The 18,625-nt window shown below is 43.1% G+C and overlaps 2 protein-coding genes across 10 annotated transcripts in view; one reads left to right on the top strand and one right to left on the bottom strand.

Moving 5' to 3' along the window:
• Positions 1 to 3,183, top strand: part of Osbpl1a (oxysterol binding protein like 1A) — a 193,227-nt gene extending 190,044 nt beyond the window's left edge. For all 7 annotated transcript variants that reach the window (XM_040757850.1, XM_040757852.1, XM_040757851.1 and 4 more), the window contains 3 exons: positions 59 to 182; positions 1,529 to 1,619; positions 3,066 to 3,183. In XM_040757850.1, coding sequence (XP_040613784.1) covers positions 59 to 182; positions 1,529 to 1,619; positions 3,066 to 3,168 — 318 coding nt within the window. In that variant the 3' untranslated portion in view covers positions 3,169 to 3,183. The remainder of the gene's footprint in view (positions 1 to 58; positions 183 to 1,528; positions 1,620 to 3,065) is intronic.
• A 1,045-nt stretch (positions 3,184 to 4,228) lies between these two features.
• Positions 4,229 to 18,371, bottom strand: Cabyr (calcium binding tyrosine phosphorylation regulated). Of its 3 annotated transcripts, none has more exons than XM_040757855.1 (6): positions 18,349 to 18,371; positions 14,688 to 14,860; positions 14,540 to 14,593; positions 8,241 to 8,582; positions 4,919 to 5,521; positions 4,229 to 4,312 (listed from the first exon to the last, which is right to left on the bottom strand). In XM_040757855.1, the coding sequence occupies exons 2-5, from the start codon at positions 14,833 to 14,835 to the stop codon at positions 4,923 to 4,925; spliced, it is 1,143 nt and encodes a 380-aa protein (XP_040613789.1). In that variant the 5' UTR covers positions 14,836 to 14,860; positions 18,349 to 18,371; the 3' UTR covers positions 4,229 to 4,312; positions 4,919 to 4,922. The 3 variants fall into 3 exon arrangements, with proteins under 3 accessions (XP_040613789.1, XP_005065430.1, XP_040613788.1); XM_005065373.4 differs by lacking the exon at positions 18,349 to 18,371 and adding an exon at positions 17,160 to 17,270; XM_040757854.1 differs by lacking the exon at positions 18,349 to 18,371 and adding an exon at positions 16,961 to 17,055.
• Between the last annotated feature and the right edge of the window lie 254 nt (positions 18,372 to 18,625).

The raw sequence follows: 18,625 nt of genomic DNA, 5'->3' as shown, positions 1-18,625 counted from the left end.
TTCAGGGCTTTCTGCTTGGATTCGGTAGGTGTTAACTCGATTGTTGCTTTTGTTTCAGATGTATAATTTTACCAGCTTTGCAATGGTTTTGAATGAAGTAGACAAGGAGATGGAGAGTGTAATTCCAAAGACTGACTGTAGGCTGCGGCCTGACATCAGAGCCATGGAGAACGGAGAGATCGGTGAGGGTTGTGCTCTCAGGGCAGAGGGAGCTTCTGGTGGTATCATTCCTGATCTTTGTTAGCATCCTTGCAGTACTCAAGAGTTTTAGCCTTAGAGACTTTTATGTTAAAATTAGCAATTTTGGCTTTAAGTTTGAAAATCTGAGATCGGCCTTACTTAAGCTCAAACTCATTGCTTGAATGGTGTTCCATATGGAGTACATGTGACCAGAAAAGAGCCAGTCAGAGGACACTCAGCAACTTTAAACTGTAGTCTCCAACCTTCATTGTATATTTCACAGTATGTACAAAAACCTTGTGAGCCTCCCAAGAGTATGGCTTCCTCTGCAGGACACATTTAATCTTAAGTGTGAAACTCCCCTCTGGGAAATGGCTCCCTACTGAGGTAGTGCTTCAGCCTGCTCTTACCATCACAGGAAGCCTTGGCCACACAGACATCTCTTCAGTGTGTAGTGGTGTCAGGGTTCTCACTGGGACTGGCTTTCTACACAACAAAGGCATTTTGTAAAGTTGTTTGAATTACTTAGGATGGAATTAAGGAAATCTCAGGTCTCACTCAATTTTCAGTACTCTCACTTTTATTCTGTTTTTATCTGTGGCCTTAACAATAAGCATGTTGTTTTGGTTAAAGCTGAGGCTGCTGGATGGTGTTTGATTTGACCAAAGTACATTATATGTGTGTATGAAAGTCTTACAGTGAAAAGCAAACAAACAAAAAACCAAAACAACAAAAAAAGCAAAATGACATGACAGATGCCAACTCTCCCTGTGATTAGTCTAAAGAGTGTTCATTTTCTGTAATTAACTTAGTTGGTTCTGGAGGTTGCTCCTATGGCTTGATACATTCTAGGTAAATACACTACTACTGGGATATATCTCTAGCTCTCTATTTTACTTTTTGAGAAAGGGTTTTACTAAGTTGCCCAAGCTGGTCTTGATCCTCCTGCCTCAGTTTCTAAATATCTAAGATTCCAGCAGACATGTGCCCCAATCTGTGCTAGTGGTCATCAGGATTGGTTTTTTTGTTGTTGTTTACTTTGTTTGCTTGTTTGTTTTTGTTTTGTTTTTTTGAGACAGGGTTTCTCTGTATTCTTTTGGAGGCTGTTCTGGAACTCTCTCTCTGTGGACTAGACTGTCCTTGAACTCACAGAGGCCGGCCTGCCTCTGCCTCCCGAGTGCTGGGATTGAAGGCGTGCGTCACTACCGCCCGGCTTGGGCATCAATTGTATGTTGACTGTAGTGCTGTATGGTGCAGGCCCACATGGACAGTGCTGTCTGTAGTCACTGTTGTTAGTGCCATGCCTGGCATTCCCAGCATAACATGCTTTTTGTTGGCCTCATTTTAGATCAAGCTAGTGAAGAAAAAAAACGACTTGAGGAAAAACAAAGAGCCGCCCGCAAAAACAGGTCCAAGTCAGAAGAGGACTGGAAGACAAGGTGTGTGACCTCTAAGTGTGGTTTAGCCATCTAGGGCTGCTGTGTGAATGACAGAGATGCCAGACACCGTGAACCACAGGGCAAGGGTCCATATCCCTGGTGATCTGCTCCAGGCCTCAGAGGACACTATTTCCAGATTACAGTAGCTAGTGTTAAAACCAAGAGTTGTGTTTGTAATGAGAGAAATGACTTGAGAAGTTAGTTATGTTTTACACAGTGATTGCAGGTAACATTAGTCAAGCATTTTATCTTTTCTCCTTTTCCAATATTCCTTCAGTATTGGAAAGGGAAGTACAATCCAGAGTTAGATTTGGACACGAAAATACATTTATTTGTTCACATCTTTGAGTAAATTACAGGATCATCCATGTGTGCACGTATCATGGACCATTAATTTAGGTAGTGCCTTTTCTAAACACAAGGTTAGACATGATAGAATTGGGACTTAAAAAAAAATAGTATGTTGGGCAATATCAAATGTCTGACTTTTGACTGGAATAAGTTAACTTTAGTAGTCACGTGTTTTGTTAGAGTTCTTTGTAACTGCTGCTCCTTGACACATTTAAGTAAATGTTAAAGCCAGCATGAGCATAATTTTGCAAGCATTCCAGTAGACATGATAGCCATTTCACGTCTTACAAAAAGATCTAGAAATGCTCTTACAGCATCTACCTCAATAAGTGTTTTGGGTTTTATTCACATAATAGCTCTTGCCAAAGAATGAGTAAAGTGCAGACTTGGCAACTCCTCGCCTTCCTTTCCGGTGTGTAGCCCCTGTCTCTAAATCTGAAATACAGTGTAAAAGCTGCTTCCAGACACTGGATGCTGCAGTGTCCTGCTGTGCCTGGCTTGGGGGCTCCATTTTTTGAGAGGCAGGGAAATCATTCAGGCAGCTCATTTGGTAATTAGGGCAGATTAAAATGAAAGCAGATGTCGCCTAGGAGTCCACATCGAGACCCCGTAAAGTCTGGACTGGGCTAACCTCACTGGGTATACATGGCATAGCAGATGAGGAATAGATGAGGGATCCATAGCCTCTGGGTGCGCACCTGCCTGCGGCCATTGCTAGTTTGGCCAACAGACTGACAGTCAGCTCTCCTGTAAAATGGAGGTCATATGCACCCCACAGGCGTGGGACATCCTGCCTGCTGCAGGTATGTGTTCCTGTCTGCTAATTCTCATTCCTGATGGCATCATAGAATGCCTCCTCATGGGTGGTCACAGGTAAGACAGATCACAGTACTCACTGTTAACTGCTATAGATAGTAACTACTTTAGCCTGAAGATGTGTGGATACATATTCTCTGATTGGAAAAACTATCACTTTAGGGTCTCTAAGGAAATCCATGACACAGAGAACCAACTACTTTAAGTGGTTAAATGACAGTGTCCTGTGTGTGAGGTTTGTCATTTGTTCTCTAAATTTTACCCTTTCTCACTGGACAGGTGGTTCCATCAAGGCCCCAACCCGTACAATGGAGCACAGGACTGGATTTACTCTGGTAGCTACTGGGACAGAAACTACTTCAATCTGCCTGATATTTATTAAAGTGCGGAGAAGTCATGTTGTTTGGCTAATCTACATAAGTCTTAAGCTTAAGTTTCTAAAAGTTTCCTTGGTTTCTACTCCTCTATAATTTGCATTTCACCCAACAAGACAGGGCTTATGGTCATAGTGGTGAAGGCATAGGGAGCATGAGGCATTTTGCTTCGCACTGCTTACCTGGAGTACTGTTTATGCAAAGTAAGAAGCTGTTGGAGGTGCTGTTTCTAGCTCCATGTGCTGGAGGTATATACCTAGTCTAACATTCAGCTTTATGAAATTCTGTAGTGATCCAAAAATCAAGTTATTTTGAATATTTTTATGCTTGAGTATCTTAGGTGTAGCTTTGAAATGTTTAGAATTCTTCTGTACAGTGTTGTGTGCTCTGATGTAAAGGGTGTCATTTTATAAAAACTAAATTGGTAAGATGACCTTTCAGGGAATTTAGTCCTTTCAATGTTACTTTCCCACCTCCAAAAAGGAATGGAGGGCCGAAGCAGAATCGGGAATTCCTGATTTGAAAATTCTAAACTGCAAAAGGTATTTACTTATCTTAGAGCTCTGAGTTTACTGTCATCACTGACACTACAACTTACAGGATTAAATTGTATGTTTGAACTGAAAATCACCACAAAAACGCCCTAGAAATAGATTTTAATCGATATCATTACCTAATGACAAGCCTTTAAGTTTCAACTTCCAGTGGCAAATGCCACAGAAATTAAGCACTCGTGTGTTATACTCTGTAAGAGGTGGCCTTGTGCATTTTGAGTTTGCAAGGTACTGGAGACATACTGGACAGTAGCTTCGCCCCTTTAATTGGGGTAATCTCATAGTATTTATCCAACCAAATCCCAGACTGAGATACTTGCCCTAAAGGGTCTTAGGTAGCTTCCAGTAAGTTATTTTAATTGTATTAAAGTTAACAAGTGTTATAATGATGCTAAATAAAGGCTTTAGAATATTAAAAAAGTGTGAACTATTTCAGAACAGAGTCACTGCCTAGCTGATATTGTGCTGATTAGTTGAACATGTAAGGTAGCTTGCACACCAAAACAGTGCAAAGTTTTATGCTTGCAGGAAGTTTATTGATACAGTGCACATGGTGACAGACTCCACCTCGAATGCTGACTCAGCATCATTTCAGCATCTGTTAATGAAGAGACATTGAACTGTTTAAATACCATGAAACAGTGGAACTGATCTACCGTCCTCCTCTTACTAAGCTCTTTGCTAATCAAAGATGCCCCAGCAGTTCCTTGACATTACAAGGTTGCCATGATTAAGTTAATTGAAATACCACCCCCTCCCAGCCCCCCAAACCACAATGGCTTAACTCTGCTAAGAATCCATAGCTTTCCTTAGTCACATGCCTGGAGCACTTTCCAAACAGTGCTTGTCTCCTCCACTCAGCTCTATGTTTTATTCACCCCACTGTCCACACGGAAGGGAGAGGCCTGACATTAAGTCCAATTGAATAAAAAAGGGGATAATTGTCACTAACAGCTCCTCTCTGTTTAACCTTTTAACCTCTTACATGGACATACAGTTAGTGTCTCATCTCTGTTTCTTAAAACTTGATTATTCTCACTGAAAAGAAAAGTTGCATTCTCTTTTTAGACTCTACCGCACCCTCGAAGGTGGCTGGGCATTCATAAGCAGCTCTGCAGTTGGAAGCCAAGAGCATAATGTGAAGTATACCCCATTAGTACCAAGTGTTAACTGTCCCACGTGTCAAGGTAGGAAGGGTACCTACTCTTTTAAGATTCTGCTCTGCGGACATGGGCAGTAGTCACAGTGATTTCACCAGCAATACCATAACTTCCAAAGGGAGTACGTTTGTCACCAGATCCTGAACTCTTTTTAGCTACATCTTCTACTGGGAAAGCGACAGAAAGAAAGACCGGGCTTTGCGGTCTGGGGCCATCTTGTCCACTTGTTGGAGGACTAGCATTCTGGGGATTTGGGGCAGGTCTCTGGAATGTCTGATCTGCAGGAACAGCAATGGGCACTTGTACTGTAGCATATCTCTTCAAGGCATCTGACTGTGACACAACAGCATGTCCAGGAAGAGGTTTCCAATCCTGCGCTTCCTGAACATTTGAGCCTACTAAAATAAAAGGTGGGGCATTGGTCTTCTTGCTGTCATCCATCATCACATAGGTTGGAGAAGTGACTTTCGGTGGATTCTGCAGAAATTGTGGATCCTTAGGATTAGGTAAATAGAGGGTTGCTTGGGGAAAAGGCCCAAGTGCAGGTGGCGGTGATGGGCGACTTTGTTGATTCATATCAGTTAGACAATAAAGTGTCCACATATTAGAATATGGTGGTGGTTGTCCTGCTTCGCTTGTTGCTAGTGCTATAAAAAAAAAATTGCAGGCATTAAAGGTTTGGTCTCTGTATCAGGCACTATGCACAGTCATGTCTTTGTAAATCTCTTTTTTTTAACATATAAATAAGCAACTGTAATAGTATGTGCCATAAAGCATGCTATAGAGAGAACTAAAGAAATTGTGCCTGGTAATGTGAAGGAACAGAGTGATTCAGAACAGTTGGAAAAGGAATTAATTGATAGTAAGGGCAGGCACAGTAGAGTTGCGGCTAAAGAAGCAATTGTATCTAAGTTGCTGTTTCCAGACTCTTACACTGTTTTGGTTCTTTGAAACAATGTATCACTATGAGCCCAGGCTAGTCTTGAACTCTTAGCAGTCCTCCTGCCACAATCTCCCAAGAGCTAGAATTACCACCATGCCTAACCAGAATCTTAGACTTTATATATGGCTTCCACATGGTACTCAGAAGTTAACAAAACTTTCAAAACATCAACCATGTGAAGCCAATTAAAATCATGTAAGACATGCATGCATAGCAGTGTCTCCCCCTAAAGTCACCTACATGTCACCTAATAATATCCCTGGTCTTTTAACAGGCACTGTCATCTCCCATCTTCAATCTATTACCTCATCTAGGAATCAGAATCCCAGAGAGCACTCCTTTTAGCCAAGACTGGGCACCACCATATGTCTCAGAAGATAGCAAAACGCTGGTGGACACTAATATAGAGAGCTAGAAAAGCCATCCATCTGCCTATAGCAGGGGATCTATAGAGTGGAGTGTCACTTGCCAAAGATAGGGACTCAAATGTGTCAAGGTCATGTTTGGAAGCCTAGGCCATCCATTCCTGATGCAGCCTTTCTCCACAGAGAGTTAAACTATGCACAGATGAAGGGATCCTTACTAAAAATACAATCCAAGTCGTCAGTCTTTTCAGATGGGAGAATCTAAATCCTCAAACTGAGTTTTCTTGAGAACTTGTCCACTAAGGACAGCTGTCCTTTAGTAACAGCTAAGCGCCTGAAAACAGTGACTTGGCTTGAAGTGACAGATGCTCAAGCCACAGGATAATGCCGGCCGCACAGGCTCTGCGTAGCACTGCCCTCTACCTTTCCAGCTGCAGTGAACCTGTCACACTGCCAGTCAGAATTTGATTGCTAAATACCTGCTTTGATAATATTTCTGTATAATTTTGGCTTGAGTCAGAGTTGAGAGTTTCTGCAAGAGGATTGGGAGGCTTTGTTCCTGCATGTCCCTTCAGATACCCCAGGAAGGGCCACTGCAATATCCAGATAGGCAGAAGGGTAGGCAGACCAAATGCCAAAATTAGATGGAGAAGGAGGCTAAAATGCTTCTGCTGGCAGGAAAGGCACCTGGAGGAAAAGCTCCCCAGAGAGCAAGCAGCTTGACTTTGGTGTGCCTGGGGCTGAGGGACCAAAGGTCCACGCATGTCAACAGCACACACTGATTTCAAGTGTGCAGCCATTCTTCCCGCCGCTTTCCTGTCACAGAAGTGCCATCTAGCCCGTCCTTTCTCCATCCAGCTGTGGCACTGCTCCCTCAGCCACGGAAGGTCCCGAGTAGGAAGCAGTGTCTGAGCCGGCATCCCAAACCTGATTGCATAATTCTCCTGACTCAGCGCGAAAGCAGTCAGCCACACCACCATTTCTGTCATGTTTTAAATGCCACAGCCCAAATAAATGCAGTGTTCGCCTTACGTTTCCTGATGACCATTTTGTATGCAGGCATTAAAAGCCTAAGAGATGCTTATGTTTACAATTGTGCAAAAGGAAGCAAGCTTTGACGGTGCATCTGGCTTTCATAGCAGTAAATTTTTAAGCTCAACAAAGCCTTTAAGTAGGTTTGGCATTTAAAAAACCTGAAAATGGACTTGGGCCAGTCAGCAGGAGAGCCCAACCTGCATGGTCACTGAATACAGATGTTACCTGAAACATAGCATGTGAATGTGCAAGTATCTAATTTTCTTACCTGGCTTCATCAAACCTGTTCAGGTGCATCTTCCCCATCGGGTTGGATTTCAGGTTCAGTAAAGCCCCCTGACTCCTCCTGGCCAGGATTGTCAGGGTCTATGGTAACGATCTCCATTTCAAGGTGCAGAGAATTCTCAGAGGCTAGTTTGATAAAGCGCTCTGCATCCAGGGGCTCTGCAGGCACCTCAGGCTGACCCTCTAGAGAAGCGTTGGAGAGCAGAACTGTAGCTTCTGCCTCCATATGTACTGAGGGCTGGTGCTGGGAATTCTCCACCTGTACAATTTTCAGAGACTCTATAGATATTTTAGACATGCCTGAGGAAGTCTTGGCGCCTACAGATTTGGGACTAACTGGTGGTGACTGCTCAGTTTCTTTATGACAAGCAACTTGATCAGTAAACGGGATAACTACGTATCCTGGTATCTCCTCAACATAGACAACTCCTTCATTGACAGGCACATCGTTATATACGGATGACACATGAAAGGTTGATGTAACCTTAGTGTCAGGAGCTTCGTCATAAGCAGGAGGTTCTTGTTCACCCTGCAAGGGGGCTGAGGAAGCCTTTGATGGTTCAGCCTTAAACTTAGGACCCACAACTGCCTGCGCAGATGTTTGGCTCATAACCTGCACTGCTAACATCTCTCCAGAGCACACCACAACTTCTTCATCAATCTCTGCACTCAGGGCGTCCTGGGTACTTGTTGCCACGTCCACCATTAAAACTTCAGAATAGATAGATTGAACATTACCTAACATCTGAGCAGCAAACTGAGCTGGGTCAGCCGGGACATAGGCATACTCTGCAGAGACGGATGCGGGGGGTGGTGATGAGGGTGGGGTGGTAGTCTTGGGTGTGGTTGGTTTGGAAGAAGGACCACACACTCCTTCACTTGTCTCCTCAGGCTGGATTTCAGCATGAACTGATGGAAACTGGGTGGTTTTGTTGCTAAATATTGGTCCAGCTACATTGTCCTCCTCCGTGTCTGTGGATTTTTCCATCCGTGTAGGTTCGCAGGAAACTGGAAGTGTTTTTCCTGGTTCCTTTACATGTTCCTTCTTCTCCACTGTCGCTCCTTCTGCCCATTTCTCTACTAAAAGTAACAGCCAGGTGAATTAATCAGCAAGCACTCCTCAAAATGTTTTAAATAAAGCAACAGTAGCTTGAACTTTCAAATACTAATATATACAGATCTCTGTGCAACATCTATAAATTAACTAGCTAATGAACCTGCAACAGCTCATATCCACTTAAACAATTCATTTCCTTAGAAATAAATGACCAGCATATATTACAGTGTAAAGCTAGTATACCTCTCTAAGCTGATAGTCAGTTCCTAAGAGGAAGAAAGTTGGAGCCCTCCTGGTCCACTGTCCCACCAAAAAAAAAAAAAAAAAAAGGACACTGAGGAATTGACCCAGTAGATACAGTTCTTCTTTTGACCTGGCCATGTGGGTACAATGACTGGAGTGTCACCTGAAATCCCAGCCCTAGGGAAGTAGGGAGGTACAGGCAATACTGAGAGTGACTTAGCTAGCAAGAGTTGGCAAGCCCTGGCTTCAGTGAGTGATTCTACCTCAATAAATAGTTGTTTGAGCAGTGTCAATTTTGGGCCACCATGAATACCCATGTTCACACATGCAAACATGCACACACAAAACCACAAAACATGAACAAAGGAAAAACTAAAGACTAATGAGGGAAGCAAATGATTCCAATTTCAATTAGCATGGTAGCTTAGGAAACACAGAGATGCATCTCTCCAAGACTGTCAGTATGCAAAGTGTAACACTGAATTTGTCATCTGAAGCACTGTGGTTTCTCACATTGGGAAATATCATATATTCTAACTTGAAAATGGTCATATTTGCTGGTGAGATGTGCTTATGAAGCCAAAATTATACTGAAAAAAAAGAAAGGAAAAGAAAGAGAAACGCCTATGTCCATGAGTGTAGCCATTGAATGCTTAAGCCTGTAAAAACTCAAGGGAGCTGATGACTGGGTGCCCCGGACGACCCGTTCCGAGGGTCAGCAGCCACACCTGGCCTTGGCTTTCCGTATTCAGTGTTCACACCTGCTCACTGAGGAGTTTCCTCTTTAGAGAGCACGAAGTCAGCAGGGAAAGTGAGAAGTGATTGCTTCGGGTCAGGGGTTTGGAAACCCAGACACAGTGGCACAGGCCTGTGATCTCAGCACTTGGGAGGCTGAGTGCCATGAGTTCAAAGTCAGCTGTAGCTACAGAGCCTTCAGACCCTATTCTCAAAGCCACAGTATTTTCATAGGTTTGTACTAGTGTCTATCCACTCTACTTGCTAGTTTGTAACTTTGGTTCACAGGCCTAATTCTGGATACAAATGGCCACTAAATACTCATATGTGGAGCAAAGCCACAAAAAAAAAAGCTACTCAACATTAATCTCACTTTTCCAACCATCTCTTTATGACTCCCCTGCCTCAGTCCTCCCTGTCTTCCATGCATCTGCTAAAGAAGCGCTCTACCATGCGATATGCCCTTTAACCTATCTTCTCACACCGACACACCTGGCAGCCTGATTCTCTCACATGGAAGACTGGAAGATGACAGTGCACAAAAACACTCACTATGAGATAGTTTAGGCACAAATATGGTAGGTATAAAAACATAAGAACCTGATAATGGCATTATTAAAATGTTAAGAGTTCAGGGCTCAAGAGATGGCTCAGCGGCTAAGAGCACTCACTTCTCTTCAGCAGCCCAAGTTCTGGGCCCAGCATCCAGACTCCAAACTGCCTGTAACTCTAGCTCTGGTGGACCCAACACATTTGGGCACCTTCACTTATACATGCACTCTCTCTCTCTCTCTCTCTCTCTCACACACACACACACACAATTTTAAATGACAATGCATAAAAATCTTTAGCATTCACAAATCCTGAGGTTTATTTGAGTTAAGTCTGACTTAGTAGTTACTCTCATGCTTAGGATACATAGAAAATCAAAGCAATACCACTCCCATCTTGACAAGATCAATCATAAAATCATAACTTTGGTTGAGTCCAGACAGTTGAGGTCATAATGAAGTTATCTGATTTCCATGAAGAACAGTCTCCCTCCACCCCAGAGGTCCACCAGAGCTGACTCAGCCATGGCAGGGTGAAGGTGGGGGTTTAAATGAGTTCACCAGACCCAAGATAAAAGATAAATGGTGTTTTATTGGGGAGCAGCTTACACGGATAAGAGTAAATAACTGCTGCAGTCTTCCTGCTCCAGAAGATGCGGTCTCTGCCCTTCCCCTGCTCTCTGAGACCCAAGAGAGTGTCCTGCTGCTCCTCTCTTTAAAGGAGTCAAGTCTGTACCTGAAACCACACCCAAAAGGGTATGGTCACTACTACAAGTTCACTGGACAAACAAGATGCCACAACAGCAGGGGCCAGAAAGAAAAAGCCACCATTACCTGGGGAGAAAGTAACAGCTACCAAATGTGGCCTAGGACGTCAGTCCTGTGCCTCCAGACTCAGGAAGAGTTTGTAATGACTAATAAGTACTTTTCTGCAGGCCTCAAAGGAATGGTGGAGATGGGATAGAACCTGTCTTAATACCAAACAGTGGTCACTTGGCCCAAGACACATATGATGGCCATGGATAGAACCATAGTCATTCTAAAGACACTAAACTCTGACAAATGGGAAGACGAGAGTAGTGATATTTGGCTCTGATGGACAGTTCTCTTCTATTATCCAACTGTGCATGGCAAAATGATTAACCATTTCTGGTTCTCGACACCCACCAAAAATGGTTTTATTTCTAGGAAAAATCCCAGAAAGACATTCAACAGGCAAATGATACATGCAGAGTATGTTCCTATCCCCATGCTTTCCTTAACACTGGGAACATGAATAAAGCTGCTGGGCAGGCAAACTAACCACTGGACGTAACTGGAGAACAGAACATCCTCACTGACCTGTCAGTCGTCACCAAACACAGGCTCACATCTGATAGGAGTGAGGAACATGAACTAGGGTCTAGCAGCTAGCTCTTGCACGCATACCGACTTCTAATGCCTCGTGCTGGCGAGTGATCAGGCCTCACACTGAAGAGACGGAACAGAATAAGGGTCGACTGACTTAGTCTTCCTAGAATGGTTCATTTTCACAAGTCACTGATAGCCCAAGACGGCTTCTCATCTTTGGGATCAACCAGCAATGGATGTAGAATTATTTGTGGCACCTCTACATTTAAACCTAGGATTCATACAAGATGGGTGAAAGACAAAATGCCAGCTGTTAAACCTATTATTTTTCTTGAAGAAAACTGAACCACCACATGATCAAATTTACTTACAGCTGTCAAAAGAATAGCAGAAAATCTAACCAGTCAGAACACAGGGAGCTATCATTCAGGAGAGAAAATAAACTACTGCATGGGAACCTTATGGCGTCTGTCTATACCCCTCTTCAGCCCAAAGTATTTAAACTTTTCTAGATGTAGATGAATAATTCATGGAGTGTGTATAGGAGCACCCAGAGTGATTGATGCAGTCTGTCTAGTAAGAAGCTATCTGTAGTGACAACATAAGGGAAGACAAATGAGCCAAGGCGATATCAGACAACTGTGTTCTGGCATTCTTTGATAAATGCCGTATGACCTCTCCAGTAATTAGAATGAGCAAGGTTACCACTGTTTTACTTCCTAAAGGGCAATCTGTTTTTTATAGCCATACTGTGTGCTTTATTTTAGGTATGCTATACCTATCTGTTGATATAGTTATTTGAAGAGATAAAAAACATTTCCTTTAAGTCCATCAAAAGTATGGCTGCCCTGCAAATTACTCTGTTAATCCAAATTAATTAAAAAATTTGTGATGCAAAAACATTAACCTTCATATTATTTACCATAATCCACATTTTAGTCCACCTGCTAAAATGAATGTTGGATAAAATCTTCAGTAAATAAAAAAATCTCAAAATACTATTAAGTAGCCGGTTATCTTCCACCATGAAAACTTACTGTCTTGCCATTATAAAACAGGGTGAGCCTGCATGCTCACAGTATTTTCTAATGCAGCTCTTGTTTTGAAGACACAAACACAATAAACTTACTGAGAAACTAGGATCATGGATACAGAAAGCAATTTCCTTGTAGTTGGTTTGTATATGTGGCTAAGAGTATATAAGCAAGTCCCAAAGTTTCTCATGGTTAGGTAACAATGTCATCAGGTGCTTTCAAGGAAGCATTAGACAATGCAGTGTTTCAGAAGCATTGCTCACCTTATTCCCTGCCCCTTCACATGCCTAGTTTTAATCTTGATTTCCTGTTTTGAGGATCTTTCACTGCAGAGTCAAACCATCATGATATTTGCACTTTCCTCCATCTGACTCCCTAATTTTTCATAGCTGTGGTTATCTTTGACTCGAGAAAATGACATGGTTTGAACCATTGAGGCAAAGGTATTGCTAAGTGTGATGACCTGAGTTTGTCCCTAGGACCCACATGAGCAAAGAAGAAAACTGACTCTCAGAAGTTGTCCTCTGACCTAGACATGTGCACCATAGCATGCTCATGCACACAACACACACACAAACTTTAGGGTTGAAAAATGATGGAGGTGCTGAGGAGATGGCTCAGTGATTAAGAGAGCTCATGTTCTTGCAGAGGACCCGGGTTTAGCCGGGTTTAGTCCCCAGCAGCTGCATGGTGCCTCACAGCTGCCTATTAAGTCCCGTTCCAGGGGATCCAGCACCCTCTTCTGGCTTCTGCAGAATGTGACATGTGTATGTGTGTGCATCACTACATATGAACAGAAAAACTCACCCACATAAATCTAAAACAAAACAAAAAAACCTTTTTAAAAAGTGACAGTTGAAGGGTGGCCGGTAACTAACTTCTCTCCAATCATCCAAAAGCTGTTGGTCCACCAATATGGTAAGAACTATTGAGCTGCTTCCCACAGTGGCCAGACATCATTTTACCTCTTCATAAAATTCTGAGAAACTTTAACTCACCATTCTTGTAGATGCATTCTTTAACAAATTGCACCTTCCTAACTTAACAATAATCTAAATGTTTCATTGTATAAATTCTGCCTTTTCTCAGCACTCTTGTTGCTACTCTGTCACATTCAATTTACAAATGAAAAAGTGTTCTGTAAACATCTATATGCTACTGTGTCACAATGCCTGAGACATGGAGGAAACTACTGCTCCAGGAAAAAACATCTACTCAGTCTTTTCAGCAGGTTGTATGACAAAGTAGACTAATCTCTTGTAGATGGACTTCCCGGTAAGAGTGGGTATGTCTTATTTTCTTTTGAACAGGAAATTTTTCTTTGAACCTTCATGACTAAGCCTATATTGAAATATCTCTTGTAACCCACCTGTTCTACTTCATTAAAAAGCATATACATCTTAAGCATTTCTTGTCAGAAATGCCTGAAAGCTGATAGATCAGATTTTGAGGGCTTAAAAAAAAACATTTTAGAATAGCCTACTAGGAGAGAACCTATAATTTGAAAACCAGGAATGTGAAATGCTCTAAGTCAGGACGTTGAGCACCGCATTCATTTTTATTTTGGAGCATTGTATGTAGCTGATGTAACCTGGACAACATTACAAAGCACCTCACTGCAATTTACTATGGAGTGCAAGTCCTCTTACACTCCAATGTCCTTCCCTAAAGGTGTGCACAGTAGAGAGGGTCTGAATCATAGTTTATCTGCACTGGTCTTGACATTCATGAATAGTCATGGTTCCAAGTGGCATCTGGTGGCTCCAGGATTGACCCAAGACTTCACTCATGCTTTGTAAGTGCTCTACTACCAACCTGGATTTTCAGCCCTGAGAAGTCCCCACCACCACACACACAACACACCTCTTCTTAAGATTTAGAGCATTCTCAACCGGAAATCCTGATTTAAAATAAACTCAAACTGACTCAGTAAAAATACAAAGCACCAGTATGATCTCTCACATGTAAGAAACTGGTGTGGTTAACAAAGTATCCCTTGGCAAAATTACAGATGTGGGTCATATGTAATGATGACCCTGTGGAAACGAGCATCTCAGTGGCACTTACCTTTCGTCTGATGGAACTGTTTAATCAGATCTTTTATATCCAGAGATGAATTCCCTGAACGAATAAATGCAGGAAGTCAAATAGAGACATTTTAAAACTTACAACGATTTTACAAAGCAACAAATATAGAATCTAAAGTAATACAAACCTTCTCTAAACACAATGAGTTCTTTAAAATAAACTGCTGCAAACTGGGTGATATTTGTCGGATTGGTTTTGAGAATGGCTCTGCTGACTCCCTCAAGCAGAGTCTTGAGGCCATAGGGTACAACAAGTCTGGGCTTTGAAGAAGTCATTTTGGCAGGATGTCTGTAATTTCAACTATATTGAAGAGAAACAAAATCTTACACTGTAAATTTATTGAATTTTATGAATTAATTTGGGTTCCTAAAACCAAATATTAGAATTATTAGCTATACTCTTATTTAGTCTAGTAGCATGCTCTGCAATTCTTGGTAATAATTTACAAAATAAGCCCCACTGCCATCTGCTTGTCTACTGTGCACAAGCAAGCGATCTAGCATTCATTAGGAAATTGCTAAGTGGACCATGGCAATGGCTCACCAAGTAAAAGTGCATTCCCACAGACCTGAAGACCCGAGTTTAATTCCTCAACCATACAGTAGCAGAATAGAACTCTAGAGATTGGTCATTTAACCTCCACAGATGGCATGCATGCACGCACACACACACACACACACACACACACACACACACACACACACACACACACATTAAATCAATAGGAAACGCCCTGCCAGGATTGCCAGAATACTTTACTACAATTTCAGGCCTAAATAAAACACATAAATCCTATTTCAATAAAAACAAACTAAGCACATGTATTTCCAAATAATGTCCATATGTAGGGACTAATTTTGTACAGTACAAAAAAAATGACATTTTATTCTAAATCTATCCCTAGACACGTGTCCTACATTCCAGTAGACAAGTTGTGTTGTTTTTTGTTGTTGTTGTTTTGTTTTGTTTTCTTCTTTGGCATTAGGACTTGAACCCAGGGCCTTACATAATACTAGGCCATAACTACTACTTTTTAATGTTAGATTTATCTGTGGTTCTATACCCATACCCATAATGTATAGTACTTTCTTTAGTCAAACTATTTCTTACTTTCTTCCCATTGCCCCCCTTTTCTCCTATCTTGCTAACATGCCCCTCCCCCTTAGACTAGGCTAGCCTGGAACTCTCTCTGTAGACTAGGGGCTGGCCTCAAACTAGAGATCCACCTGCCACTGCCTCCTGAGTGTTGGGATTAATGGTTTGGGCTACCATATCCATCCCTTTGCTGACTTTCAAGTGGCACCCTGAGTATTATATAATCTATAGAGTTGTTCCAACCTTTGTCATTGGGTTATGTTACATATAAACATGTTGGGTTGCACTTATAGCTATTATGGGATACAGGCTGAAAGTTGGACACATCTAGACCTATAATTCTCATGAGGTTAAAGTTTGTGTCAGCCCTAAATTGTGTGTTCACTCTGAAACATGAAAGCTTTCAAATAAGTAAAAAACTGAATCTTTTTAGCAAGGGAAAGATTACAGTGCTGCCAACTGTATTAAATTGGGTCCTGAGTTACCAAGGAGCCACCAAATAGGAAAGAGGTGCTTAAAAGATTCCGACTTTAATGTATTTTAAATATCGGTTGCTTAGGGGAAATCACAGCTGTTCTAGAGACACAGCTACTTTAAGAGTGCTTCTCAGGGGTACTTAGAAAGAGTAGACTACTATGACAATCATATCCTAACAGCCTTACCTGTTTCATGGGACTAAGTGGCATGCTTTAGTTATAGCAATTATATCGAGGGCCAACTTTTAATAAAAACGCAATATGCCACAGCAAAATGTTTTTATTTAAAGGCACCTTTCACGTTCTTACCAAAGGCTAGGCAAAAGTACATTTTGAGCCAAGTGAAACTTTTGAGACTACAATGTTTAATCCCTTGTTCACCGGGTGCATTACTGAATTAAGCCATCTTTTGGGGGAAATGCAGCTTTATCACACCCACACGTTAAAATGGCAGTGATCTCCAACACATAAGCATACACGAACATACATATGTATATATGTTTTTTGGTTTTGTTTTCAAATAAGCACCCCAGGGGAAGGTTTCAAAGTGACCAGCAGGCAAAATGGAGCAGGCACAGCACCCTCTCCTTAGGTAATTAGTGCTACCAACTGAGCAGCAGCGTGGGATGGCGCTAAGCAGGTCTCAGTTTAGAGACCCTGGAAAGCCAGGGGTGCTGACTGTCCCTAAGAAAGTTCTTGACTGTGAAAAGGCCCTGGCAGTAAGTAGCGATGTGGCACCAGATCTGTCACCAACCCAGCTGACGGCGGGCTTTTCACTGGTGATAGCTTAGTTGCTCTTAATCTTTCAAGAACCCTTGGCAAGAGTGACCTTTCTAGAAAGGCGCATCCTCTGACACGCCCCAGGTGGGACGCAGCGGCTCTTTGTCCGCGGACACTAGCGGGGATTTCGGGGCCATCGAGACTCCCGCCCGACCACCGTCACCCCTCGGAGCGGTCTCCAGCCGCTCTCGGCCCGCTGCTTTCCCGGGCTCAGCCGGCGCCGGTCCGCCAGGCCAGGCCAGGCCCACCTTCTTTCCGGCTTCAATAAAGCTTCCTCTTTGCCCCCTCGCCGGCGGCTCCTGTGCGAGAAACCGCAGCCCGCCCTCTATTTATACCCCTGCGTGCGTCATGCGTGCGTCACAGAGTCCCGCCCCTGGTTGGGCCCACCGGAAGAGGCAGGGATTCGACCGACGCAGCCAATGAGAACTCGGAGGACAAAGGCGGAGGTTGTAAGGAGCCAGAGAAGGGAGCTTTTGTCTTTTGACCCTCCTGCCATGGCAACTGACATTTTTTAACGCCAGGCCTGCGGCTCCATGTTTGCTCACTGGATCAGTGGCTGAGGATGCAGGTCAGCTGGCAGAGCTTGCCTGACATTCTCCAGGCCCTGCACTCAGTCCCCAGCACCTCAGGAGACAGAGATGCTCGCCTGTAATCCCAGCCCTAGGAGGTCGAGGCAGCAGCGCGATTTCCAGTCAGCCTGTAATACAAGACACCCTGTCTCAAAGAAACAAAAACAACAAACACTGATGTACAGGAAAGAAACTACTGTCTTGACGTTGCCGCCTCCTCTCCCTGAACTTCCTTTGTATTAATCCTCTGACATCTTCACCAAGTTCTGCCACGCAATACAATACAGAGGGAATTACTAAGCATGGCACGGACTTTTCCTCTTGAGAGGCTTGTCTGTAGAGAGCAGGAGGAAATCCTGATGCTTCTCCTTTCTCCTTACTTAGGATCAAGCCCCATTGCACACCCCGCCAACCAGCACAGGGAGCAGCCTGCTGGGGTCTTACCACACTGCACTGCTCTCGGGTTAGCTCTCACACACGGTTCAATGGGGGCTGCGTTTGCTCGGGACCGGCTTTCCATCCTCCTGCGCCTCTCAGCACTAGCTTCTGCGGCATTTTCTTGCAGTGATCTAGGCCCAAGTTTTCCCATAGGGATGGACCGGAGTTCCCATGAAGGCTGTGTCGAGACTCACCGATTAGCACTTCAATGCTGTGGAGAGTTGTAGTTATACAAATCAAAGGCCACGGTTATCCTGAGCTACTGTTAGGACCCTCTGCTGCCCTCCTTTGTGTGACTTAGCATGCTTTGGGTGTAGGGTAATACCTTTTGTATTAAAGCAGCCCCGGAATTTCACCAACACAGATGCTAAGGATGCCATCAGCATCTAACCCCAAGTGAGATTACACCACTGTGCACTAACCTACTTACCTGACAACCCCACCACATCTGTTGACTTGCAACTGGACTCTGTTCTGTGACTATAAAAGTGACCACTTCTGTAATGGCTTATGCCACTCTGTGTAATCGGAATTCATGTTTCTGGGCGTGTTCACTCACGTTTGGCTCAGAACAAACTTTCATACTGTCTTTGTGACAAGAGCTGTTTTACTTCCACCCAAACAAGCAAGTCCACACAACACAATGGCACATATGTGTCTTCATAAAGATAAGGCCAATTTGAATGCTTGCCACTATGGTTTGCTTA

This window comes from Mesocricetus auratus, unplaced genomic scaffold (genome assembly GCF_017639785.1).
Source record: "Mesocricetus auratus isolate SY011 unplaced genomic scaffold, BCM_Maur_2.0 Super-Scaffold_100015, whole genome shotgun sequence".
Classification (NCBI taxonomy): Eukaryota; Metazoa; Chordata; class Mammalia; order Rodentia; family Cricetidae; genus Mesocricetus; species Mesocricetus auratus.
This window is presented reverse-complemented; position numbering and strand designations above follow the sequence as displayed.

Coding starts and splice junctions, on each gene's coding strand:
- Cabyr (XM_040757855.1), bottom strand. CDS start 14,835: ATGACTTCTTCAAAGCCCAGACTTGTTGTACCCTATGGCCTCAAGACT. Junction 8,583..14,539: donor ACAGTTCCATCAGACGAAAG/GTAAGTGCCACT, acceptor TGTTACTTTTAG/TAGAGAAATGGGCAGAAGGA. Junction 5,522..8,240: donor GTTTGCTGCTCAGATGTTAG/GTAATGTTCAAT, acceptor TTTTTTTTATAG/CACTAGCAACAAGCGAAGCA.